General features: G+C 28.6%; 1 protein-coding gene across 1 annotated transcript; it reads right to left on the reverse strand.

Moving 5' to 3' along the window:
- Positions 1 to 485: 485 nt before the first annotated feature.
- On the reverse strand, positions 486 to 11,157 carry LOC139112679 (fatty acid synthase-like). The gene is given in 21 exon segments (XM_070673753.1): positions 486 to 845; positions 931 to 1,188; positions 1,375 to 1,612; positions 1,614 to 1,627; positions 2,143 to 2,600; positions 2,717 to 3,545; positions 4,101 to 4,794; positions 4,928 to 5,172; positions 5,238 to 6,265; positions 6,346 to 6,741; positions 6,815 to 7,119; positions 7,195 to 7,387; positions 7,390 to 7,693; positions 7,811 to 8,128; positions 8,201 to 8,361; positions 8,466 to 8,679; positions 8,750 to 9,043; positions 9,274 to 9,692; positions 9,779 to 10,007; positions 10,490 to 10,734; positions 10,993 to 11,157. Coding segments are annotated over 21 exon segments (7,122 nt in total). The 5' UTR covers positions 11,156 to 11,157; the 3' UTR covers positions 486 to 728.
- Positions 11,158 to 12,538: the final 1,381 nt, after the last annotated feature.

Raw genomic sequence — 12,538 nt, forward strand, 5'->3', positions numbered from 1 at the left:
CTCGCTGAGGTTGCAACTCGGCGGAGTATATGAGCGACGGCTCGGAAGCCGTTGCGGGCATTCTTATCAGAAGTAACGTAACGCGTATCGAGTGTAACGACGACGAAATAAACAGTGTAACACATTTTCCAAAGAAAGTCTTTATTAACCCACACCCGGTTCCTCTCAACGGTGTGGCACACGTTCCGGCGAACGGACCCATAACCGCACCGTACCACGATGTAACAGAAGATATCAAAAAAAGTTTTATACAAAAATTTTATGGCAGAAACATCTCTGTTTAACTGCAATAATAGAATTTAAAAAAAAAATTTTTTTTTGTATTTTTATAAACAATTTTGTTAAAAAAATTTTTTTATTTAATTCTGTTACTGCAGTTAAATATAGTTGTTTTTACTATAAAACTTTTGTATAAAACTTTTTTTGATATCTTAAATAGTTTTCGAGTTATATCGAAAAAAGCAAAAACCCTTCCATTTGTAAGGAGTAGTTTCACCTTTTTAAAGTGAAATTTAGCACAAACAAAAAATAGTTTTGTATTACAGATGAATTACTTTACATGCACATAAAGTATCATATTTTTTTAAATTTCCGAGTTGCTTAACGATCCTTGTAAAAATATTCATAATTTTTTACAAGTTTTTTAATATACATATAATAATTATTTATTTATTTATTTATTATAATATAAATGTTTATAGTAATGTATTTATCACGTTTATATAATATTAGTCTGTGTTATTATTTTTCATCCACTCTTTAATAATTGATGTTAGTTTATCGTGGCTCATTATTGTAATATGATTACCTTCGATGGAATGCACTTGAATTTTACCTTCAGTGACCTGAAAAATAATTTTTTGTTATAGAGCTATTTATATGTATATTAAATTTTACTAGCTTAGAAATATTAATCAAAATTGAATTTACCCTGTGCAGACCATAATCCTCTTCTGGAAATGAAATAATTGGAAATGTGGGTTTCAACAATGTTATAGGTGATTTGAGGCGAGGTAACGAAGATATATTATAATTTAGTATAGCAATTATATGATTATAAACCGTAAAATACATTAGCCTTTGATTTTCGGTAGTCAATGTATTTATATTTATGACCATCGGAAATCGAGTGTGAACTATTTTTAACTTTTCTTCCACAGTGTTACATTTGTTCAATTCCAACATTAACTGCAAATAAAAAATTTGTATTTTATGTGGCTTATAATATTTGCATTTTATCAATCAAAGTTAAAAAAATGTATTAAATTCTTAATGACAATAAACTTTAATGAATAATTTTTATATAATAAGAATAAAATATTAAATATATTCTTTAGAATTTTATTTTTTATTTTTATTTTATTTTATACTTACCTCTTGTTCGTCAATTTTAGTATACATTTTTAATAACCGAAGAATTATTAGATTTTGTAATTCTTTTAATGATGTAGCAGGCATCAATTTATTTATCCATAATTTCAATAGATCAGGAGCTCCGTCTATTAGTATTAATCGTCCTAACAAGTTATTAGCTTCTAATAATCTTGCTAATTCAATGGCAATTAGTGATCCATATGAATAACCCACTATGAAAAATTCCTTCTGATTTTTATTTTTTTAATACATGCTAAAACAAATAAATATGAATTAGTATACAGGGTGTCCAAAATTAAACTTCGAATATGAAAACTGTGAATAGGGAATCAGATTTGGAGACGAAAAGTTCTTTACGAATTTGTAAAATTTGTAACCATTATTGAAAAAAAAATTAATTTATATAACGCATGAGCGACAAGGAAGATGCGGGTGAGTGAGCGTGACAGACGACGGTGCCATTTTTAGCTATTCGTTTGTCGCGCTCACTCACCCGCATCTTCCTTGTCGCTCATGCGTTATACAAATTAATTTTTTTTTCAGTAATGGTTACGAATTTTACAAATTCGTAAAGGACTTTTTGTCTCCAAATTTGATTCCCTACCCACAGTTTTCATATTTGAAGTTTTATTTCAGACACTCTGTATAAGTAGCAATAATATTTAAAAAATGTAATTTTTTAAATTTATTTGTTTTTCTATATGTTTTTATATAAATTATAAAACATGTATTTTATATAAAAATTTAAATTAATGCAAAATTTGTTACAGGCAGTAAATAAGCGGCTGATTTCATCACTGAATGACTTTCATTAGGAATATTAAGTACACCATGTTGCAAACACGTTGCTGTATATTTAATTTCTGATGATGTGAATTTAAATACTTTTGAACAGTTATCGATTCCTGGCACGAATATTATGTTGTCTCCATTAACCTCTTTTTTTGTAACAAGTTCTATAAGTATATTTGGAACAAAATCTGAATTTTCCATTTTTTGAAACAAATTATTTGTATCAGTTTCACTTGAATTCCATATTTTTCCTTGTTCGGGTGTAATTGCCATTTGTTTAAGTTTAGAGAAATTTAGCATTCTTATATCTTGCGTTGTCAAGGAAATATCGAATTCTCTTTCTAATGTTTGCTTAATTTCAACTGCCATCATTGAATCCATTCCCATTTCAGCTAGAGGAACTTTTGGTGAAACAGCATTTGTGTTCTTTAATCCTGTTTTGAAATAAAGTAACAAAATAATATATATTTATTAATTTCTAAGTCCACAATCGCTTTATAATTTTTATACTATTACACTATTGTTTAGATTTATATTAAATTAATTTTACCTATTATCTGAGCAACTGTTTCATAAATATTCAATGATTTGTTAACATTTCCTTTTTCGGCAACAACCATACTGCTTACAATAGATCGATCTTGCAGCATAAATATTTCTAATGTATCCAAACAAGAGGATATTCTTTGTTGCAATGTACCGCCTATTATCAATTCCTTATTTTCTTCTTGCATATCTGCAACGAGACCAACATCGCCAATAGCTCCCCATTGTATTGCCAAACCATGATATCCTTCTTTCACACGTTTTTCGCATATTCTTTCCATTACGGAATTAGCCATTCCATAATTCGTTTGGCCTGCGTTTCCTCTTCCACACGAGACGGAGGAAAATACAACAAAATGTCGAAGTTGCGGGCAGATAATTCTTGACAATTCGTCTATTTGCTTCGTCATCCATGCTTTTGATTTAAACGAATCCTTAAATGTTTGTACGGATTGATTTGGAAATATACAATCATTCAAAACAACTGCAAGATTAAATATCGCATCCACTGGTCCTTTTGTCTCGGCAAACTCTAATATCTTTTTACAATTTTCATGTGTTACATTATCATCAATCGTAAGAATCTGCACATCAACACCATAAGAACACCAAAGATTTATTCTTGATTGTTGATAACCCGTTCTAATTCCGGTTCTTGATGTGAAAACTATCTTTTTCGCACCTCGATTAATCAATTTATCTGCTAGTTCTAAACCAAAGCCACCTAGTCCACCGAGAATAATATAACATTTGTGTTCTAGGCAATAATATTGTGGATAAGCGAGTAAAGGATTATTTAAAAACCCTTTTTCTTCTTGAACTTTTATTATTATCTGTAAATAATTAATATTTTATTATTAATTTTAATATTAAGTACTTTATAATTTAATTTATTTTGTTAATATTGCAAGAAATAAAACCTTTAAATAATTCAATAATATTAAAAAGTTTTTAATTAATGTTACTTATATTAAACGAAACATAAAATATTATTAATTTTTTTTCTATCTATTTTTTTTTATCTATAAATTAAAGAAATGTTATTAAATATATATATATATACAGTATATACGATAAATAATATAGATTTAATCGAATTAATACTTTTACCATTTTGAAAATTGTCAATAGTTTACGAGAAAATTAAAATATATAAAATTTATAAGCGTAAGAGCGACAAAATTAAATCGTCTGTTGCGCTCACTCAGTCGCTCTTACGCGTACATAAATTAATTTTTCTTGAAAACTATTGAGAATTTTTCAAAATGGTACGTTTAATTCGATTAAATCTACCTATCATTTTATGTATATATATATATATATATATATATATATATATATATATATATATATATATATATATATATATATATATAATAAAATTGTACCTTGCCAATATGTTTTCCACTTGCCATATATCTAAAAGCAGCTTCGACTTCATTTTTTTCAAAAACCTTTCTATTCAGCGGTTTAATAACACCATTTTCTAAACCCTCTGTTATTTTCTTAGACAATTTTAACTTCTGTTCTGCAGTTGCAAAAAATAATTTATCCAATAAAACACCACAGAAATTGATATTTTTTTTAAATATAGACATATCTAAAGCAGTATTGGATAACATATCAAATTTGCCAATTTCCAGAAAATAACCACCGTTTGTTAAACATTGAACAGATGCTTGCAATTTCTCTTCAGCCAAGGAGTTTAATACAATATCCACTCCACGACCATTTGTACGTTGCATAATCATCTGTTGAAAGCTTGTATCTCTAGAATTTCCGATATTATCTTCAGGAATAGATGGAAAGGTATTTTTAATAAACTGCCGTTTCTCGACATTTCCAACTGTAGTAAATACCTCGCAGCCTTCGGAAAGCGCAAGATATATTGCAGCTTGACCAATGCCTCCAGTGCCAGAGTGAATCAACACTTTGTCTCCTTTTTTCATTTTACCCTTTATGTACAAAGCATAGTAACACGTACTGTACACAATTGGAACAGTTGCTGCATCTTCCATTGTCCATTTATCTGGTATGACCCACTTGAGATATTTGTCAGCCAAAATAACGTTTGTTATTCCTCTGCAAAAAATATTTAGATCTATATATTTAACATTAAAATGTACCATAAGTTGATTCATTTATTTTATATTATGTCTAATATTTATTATATATATTATTATTAATTTATATGTATTAATATTTTATATTTTACCCGTTTAAACATACTCCCATTATTCTTTCATTATGCGTGTTAAAACCAACAAATTCCATACCAAGAAGAGAATTCTCAAAATCATGCGGTGTATCATATAGTGTGGAAATTGTAAGTCTACCAGTCGCTAACATAATGTCTTTAAAATTAAGTGACGCATAAACAACATTAACAAGATCTTTAAATTCATTTTCAACAAGCTTTTTGTTTTCTGTCCAACACAATGTACTCATATCTCCTTGCACCTGTTGTGAATAAATATAATTAATTATTATTTATAATTAAACTTGCAATAACATTTTTATTGTACCTTCTGTTTAATATAAGCATTCTGTACGAATTTTGGTTCCAATGCTGATAATGGAAAATGCCTGTAAGATCCCCATACATTTCCAGAACGTATAACATTAATTGGCAAATTCAATAGCAGCTGCTTCATATATAACGGCTCATGTAGAGAAAAAGCAGGTGCTTTACTATCCTGAATAAATACACTTCTAATTGTTTCACCACCTGGTTCTTTTCGTAAGCAGTTAACAAGACCTAGTAATCCACTTTCAAAATTCTTTTCTGCAACCAGTATTATATTTTTATCGCTATCAGATTTATTTTGCATATTTATAATTGATTTCAATGTATCTACCCATGTAAAATCGTAATTGTTAACATGTACAACATGATACTGATTTTTCTCAACATTTTGCGTTTTTCTTAATAATAAAAGTCTCTTGTTATTTATCTGTCGCTCTATTATAATATTTAACTTATATTTTTTTAAATACGAATATTCACAGTCAGTAGATTCTTCCAAAGTCAGTAGAAAGCCTTGAGGCATTAACAGAGACAATAGCTGCTTATATAGTTCCTCTTTATTCTTTTTTAAAATATTAAAACAAAAGACCATTAAACAATTTTCATTTTTCGATAATTTAGTCATTTCCGTTACAGAAGTATTGTCGGGTAATGAAATATTTTGAAGATTTTTGTGATTCGTAACAAGTTTGGTCTCATGTCGAATTTGAGGCAAGTCGCTCAGAATTTTATTAATGAGAGGAGAATTCAAATCTTCTGATGTTAATTTATCATCGGTATCAAGAAATTCGATAATTTTAACATTTAACATGTTGCAACATTCAAGTGCAAGGTGTATCGACATTCTTATTGCATTTTGTAGCGATATAGATGATTCTAAATCACGATGAGCAACAAAAGTATGTTCTTCAAGAACGATATTAACTGTTTTTAATCGATTAGGTATAAATGTAGCTACAACTCCATAAATTTCTATTCCTCCGGATGTTATAGCATTTAAATGCTTGTAATAATTAACAGGAAGCTCTGAAACGTTTTAAATACAATTAAATTGTTAAAAGCTTGAACGCATATATGTTACTTGCTGAATAATTTATATTACTTACGTCTATTATTAATTGAAGTATTCTGAATTAGATGTAGGTGATATTTTGGGTCGATTGTTAATTTACAAATTCTTGTTGGAACCAAAAGATCTCTCGTATTCTGTCCCAGAATCATCATTTGTAACATGCTGTCCATAAATGCTATCCAGTTGAACGCCCAAGCGATGGAGCCGTTTGATTTCGTAACTGAGACACGGTTTAATCCACGAAATATGCCACTGTATTGGTATCCACGAAGCCTTAACTCTTTATAAATGTCTTTATTATTCATTTCTCCATCAACGGCATATTTAGTTGAATTAGCAGATATTCTTGTATTTTCATCGCTGGTTGGAATTCGTATTCTTCCGGTAACAATTGTGGTGTGTCCTTCAATAATCTCAAACCTATTGCTACCTAAACATAAATTTAAATTTATTATAAGTATAACATATTATAAATCTAATAAAAAAGAACGTAACGCGATCACCTTTTTGAATCGAAAAAGTTAATTCGATCTTATTTTGTTGTGTTAGCACTGTAGCGCGAATAAAATTTATATCTTCAAATATAATAGGCATTTCAGTATATTCTTTCTTATTTAGTGATGCAAACATTTCCCAAATGTAGAAAATATATCCCATAGCAGGAAATAAATTTTTCCCATTAATGACATGACCTGTTAAGTAAAGAAATTCTTCGTCATTTGTGTCGATGTTAAAAATAATTTCTCTTTCGTTAATAATTTTCTTTTCGCTATGAGACATTACAAACATGTTTTTTGAATGATCCCATCTGCAAACGTTGTTAATTTAATAAATTGGTTTAATATAATTATAGTATATTTAAATAAGGCATTTTTCTATTTACCTTACAAGATGAGAAATCATTGGAGTGCCGCGGCTTACAGGAAATTGTATCGTCGAATAAAGATTTGCAATTTGTGGTTGTAGTCCCGCAATATAAAGTTTTCCAATGACTTCTAAAAGTGTCTCAATATTATTATTTTCGGTATTCGGTGTATATAACGCTACACTTGTTATTGTGGAGCGTATTGAATCTTTATAATATGTTGAAGAATACTGTGAGACGATATCTCAATCATTACTGCATTTTTCGGAACTGAATGTATTGCTTTTGTAAAAGTTACAGGCGATAAGAAATAATTCATATAATAATCTGTACATAATGGTAAAGATACGTTGGCACATTCACAAGCAGATGTAGTTAACCATTTTGAACTGCGAGACTTTTTTTGCGATAATACACGATTTAAATATTTCTTACATTTAATTGCCGCAGAGACAATATAACGACTATGAAAAGGTATATTACCACAGAAAAGCTTTTTTACAGAAATACCGTTATTCTGAAACAATAAAGAAAAATTATAAGAATAGCATTTCATCAAAATAATTAAAATAAAACAAGCAAATAATATTTTTTAAATAACAATAAGGTACAATTAATGTGCAAATAAGTATACCTGTAGCTTGCTGGTAAATGCATTTACAGAATTTGTTGGTCCGCTCACAATAAAATTGGACGAACTATTATAACAGGCTATATCAATGTCCGAAGGGCATATATTTTTCATTTTTTCAAATTCAAGATTAATTTCAGCCATGGAACTGTTACATATTTTCGATTCATAAAGCGCTAAGCCGATGAAATACGCCGACAGAATCGTTTCTTCTGCCGTTAAACATCCATCGGCATATCCACAGACAATTTCCCCAATCGAATGACCAATTATAAAATCAGGAACAATACTAATTGATGTTAAAAGATCGATTATTCCAATCTGTAAAATATAAAGAATTAATATTTGAAATAATTTTATTAGTAAAAAATTAAATAGAAAATATTTTCTTACTTGTAATCCAACGAGTCCTAACAACAATTTAATAATATTATCACAAATATTTTTATTATCACTTGTTAAAATATCTGTAAGTAATATGCCGTAAGATTTTAAAACGTTATCACATTTTATAATTGTCTTGGCAAACACTGGGAATTTCATTAGAACTCGACCTATTAAATTATTAAATTATTAATTATTAAACCTATTAAAATTATAAAATTGTTAGTGTAAAACATAATTAATTTAACTATTTTGCAATAATATATTTACTTACTCATTCCAAACCATTGAGATCCTAATCCCGAAAATATAAAACAAATTGGCCTTTTTATATGTAAAGAATGTTTTACTTTACTAATTGAGCTATAAGACTTAATTTTTTTACAATTCGTCATCATGTATCCTCTATAAAAATGACCATCTATGTTATAATTATAAATATGATGTAATAAAGATATATATTCTGCATCTGTTAACCGATTTTGCACCTGCATTCAATAACAAAAATATACAATTCTATTTTTTTTTAAAGAATAATTTTATACAAACAGAACTTACATCATTAAAAATGGTTTTAACTGCTTCTTCCGTACGTCCAGACACGGCTACAAGTCTAGGTAAATCATCATCCGGCGTGCCATTATTAATTTTTTGTTTAGAATTCGATTTCAGTAATATATGACTATTAGCTCCTCCAAAACCAAAAGAATTAATACATATCTTATCGCCTTGCAATTTAGTTGGTTCGGTAACAATTTTTATTCTTCCTTCAATAACACCAATTAAATTTTTTCGTGGATTTTTAAAGTGTATAGTAGGCGTAATTATACCTGTTTCCATTGCTAGTAATACCTTTAAAGAACCACATTTATTTTATTAGCAGTAATATATATTATAATTAATAAACGCTGTATATAATATAAATTATAATTGCAAGTAGATGATAAAAAGTATTATAAGAAAATATATATTTCTTTTATTGAGTATGTATTATTTTATATGTTTTATATATATTATTTTATTAAATATATTTATTAAATATAAATTTCTTTATTCTTTCTATTATAAAAAAATATATATACCTTTACGACATGGCAAAGGCCACTTGCAGGTTCAGAATGGCCAAGATTCGATTTTACTGAGCCTACTAATAAAGGAGTAGTTCTTTTAGCGCATAAAGACTGGTCAATAGCCATGGTTTCTACGGGGTCGCCGGCTATAGTACCAGTTGCGTGAGCCTCCATATAAGCTAACTCATCGGGTGAGATTCCACATTCCTCGTAAAATTCATCTAATAACAATTTCTGTTTTTCGAATGACGGAAAAGTAATACCTTCTGCTTTAAAACCATCACAATTTGTTTTTCCATGCACAACGGTTGCGTAAATTCTTCGAGCATTCTTTGCCTTTTGCAGATATAGTACTGCGGCTGTTTCACTGCGCATATATCCTGAGCCTTCTGAATCAAAAGGTTTGCAATAACCGTCAGAAGACAAAACTCCTAAAAGAAGTTAATAAAAACGTTACCTGTCTCATCATAAAATAAAATTATAAATAGAAATGTATTAAAATATAATAAATATATACCTAGTTGATAAAATTGATATTGTATTCTAGGATGAAAGCACAGATTGCAGGAAGCTACAATAGCTGTGTCGCAATCTCCAGCTCGAATCAATTCATAAGCTTTTACTATGGCATAATTACTTGAACTACACGCAGTATCAATATTATGTGATGGTCCGGTAACGCCGAGCCAATGAGAAATTACATTTGCTACTGGCATATGATTTTTAATCATAGGTAATTGAGAAAGCTAATAACAATAATATGTTTTTAAATATATTGTAAGTATTGAAGTAAATAAATAAATATATTTAATATTTTATTTTTAATAATTTATACTGTAATATATTTGCAATGTAAAATTCCGAGAACACTTATCTATCCGCGCATGGCGTTCTGAGCAAAATGTAATGCGATCATTCAATGCGAATTAAATGTACCCTAAGTCATGACTGTCATTCTTTTGGAGAGTTAGATCTTCTCCGACCGTCATGCAGTACGTTTTGAAATATATATCCTTTATTCTTCTGTCACCTAATTCTTTATTCTTTGTCTCTCAACATACATAACATATACAACAAAGATGTACAGACTTTTTATATTTAATTATATATTTATATTTAATTTTATATTTTTTATATTTAAAACATCTGTTTTGCATGAAATTGTCTTACTTTTTACAATAAAAATTCTTATTTTTTATTTATATAATATGTCATTTAAATGTATTACCTGAGCATCAAAAAGCATATGTCCTCGAGTTTCAGATATAGAAATTGCTGTAATAACGCTTGTTCTTGTATTCCATAATTCTTTTGGGTTTATCCCTGCATCGATAAGTGCTTCATAAGTATGCTCGAACAACATTCTAGCCGCAGGATCCATTATATGAGCTTCAGTAGTAGAAATATCAAAAAATTGTGAATCAAATTTTTCTACGTTATTAATTTTACCAATTCGACCAGGCATATTGAGCGCTGAATAAAAAATAAATTTATTAACAAATAACTAATAAAAAGTTTTTGATTAATTAGATTTATATTTATCGTTATCTCTTTTATTAAATATTCAATAAATATATATTTTATCAATTTGGAAAGAAGTATACAAAGTTCACACAATTATTATACTACAATAATCCAGTTGTATATAGTTCTCTCAATTCAAATTCAATTTTAATTCATTTTTAATACTTAGATCAAATATATCCTAACATAAAAAGCCAATTTTCTTACTATGATTCCAACGTCCATGATTGCTCGAACCAAGATCCACTTTGTTCATAAGATTCTCTTTAAATTTTTGTATATTAACACTTTCAGGAAATCGACCCGCAATACCAGAAATAACGATTTCTTCTTCTGCATCGATGCTGCATTCCGGTGTCGGTCGATTCATAGTATTTTAATTTTATTTTTGAAGGAAATATACTCTATAGCAAAATGTTAATTATTTTACAAAGTCATACGTTACAATTTTAGATAAAAGAAAAACAATTTAAAATTATATATATATATATATATATATATATATATATATATATATATATATATATATATATATAATAAATTTATATACATATATATGTACCAATAATAAATAGAAAGAAAATCACTAACAGTCACAATTGTGATAATATAATGGTTAAGATTAAAGTTAGAGTGTAACTACATCAAATCTACCTGATTCTCTAATTTATTGTTTCAGTGTTACATAACACGTATTTCCACGCGTTATATTTTTCATTAATATTGCAATTTATTTACATTTTTTATACTTTAGTCGCTGTCACTTCCGTTACAGTACATTTATCACACAATTGTAGAGACTATTAAAATTTACAAACATAACAGGTCATTTGAAAGTTCTCGGAGTAGTTATGTAATTAACATTTGCATATAAAACGCCATTTAGAATTGAAACCCGCGGCACCTATAACAGTCAACGATATTATTTCATTAGGACTCGATTTTCGCCGGTTTCTTCTAAGAAAACCCTGCTCAGCTTTATCGCTAAGTTTTTTTATTACTCTCCTGTCAGGATGGCGTCGGTCTGGAAATCTGTCAGCATAAAGTCATTCTGCTGCTGAGTAATTATTTCTGGCTTCACCCAAAATGCGGATTATATTCACAATTTTATTTGGTAGATAACCAGCCATATTTTAAAAATAAAAAAGACTTGACAAAATATTGAAAGTTCTTGTTTTACCAAGAAAAAGTCAATGGATGCAATATCCGTCTGCCGTTTGTACTAATCGGTTAGGTATGCCTGCTGTTACGTCAGAAATAGAAATATTCTTTAAAAGAGAATTACCGCTTCTCGGTGATTAAGGAAATGGTTTGAGAGCAGGTAAAAAGTAGAGAGAGAGAGAGAGAGACGCAACTACCAATTCTTGCGTGACGCGTGCGACACAACGCCACGCGTATAAAGCGCTAGGAATAGATTTGAGTGACAAAAAGGTTCGAGTTAGCGCGATTTTTGTTCTTTTGAGGGAAAGAATTTTACTTCTTGTTCCCAGGGAAAGAACCGGAGGTGATTTCGCAACAAATGGAGCTCAAAGGTTCATAAAAAGGAAATTGCAGAACTCTGATTTTAGCAAGATTAAATTTAACATTTTTATTTTTCTAACTGATGCAAAATGGAGATGGTGGAATATAATTAAAATAATAATAATAATAAAATAAAGGAAATTATTAACTAATTAAAATTTTAATTAAATAGACTAAATTTAAAAACATTTTTTCTTAACTAAAACTACGCGGGAAATAACTGAAAAATCTA

The sequence above is a fragment of the Cardiocondyla obscurior genome, unplaced genomic scaffold, assembly GCF_019399895.1.
Source record: "Cardiocondyla obscurior isolate alpha-2009 unplaced genomic scaffold, Cobs3.1 scaffold20_0_355366, whole genome shotgun sequence".
NCBI classification, from domain to species: domain Eukaryota; kingdom Metazoa; phylum Arthropoda; class Insecta; order Hymenoptera; family Formicidae; genus Cardiocondyla; species Cardiocondyla obscurior.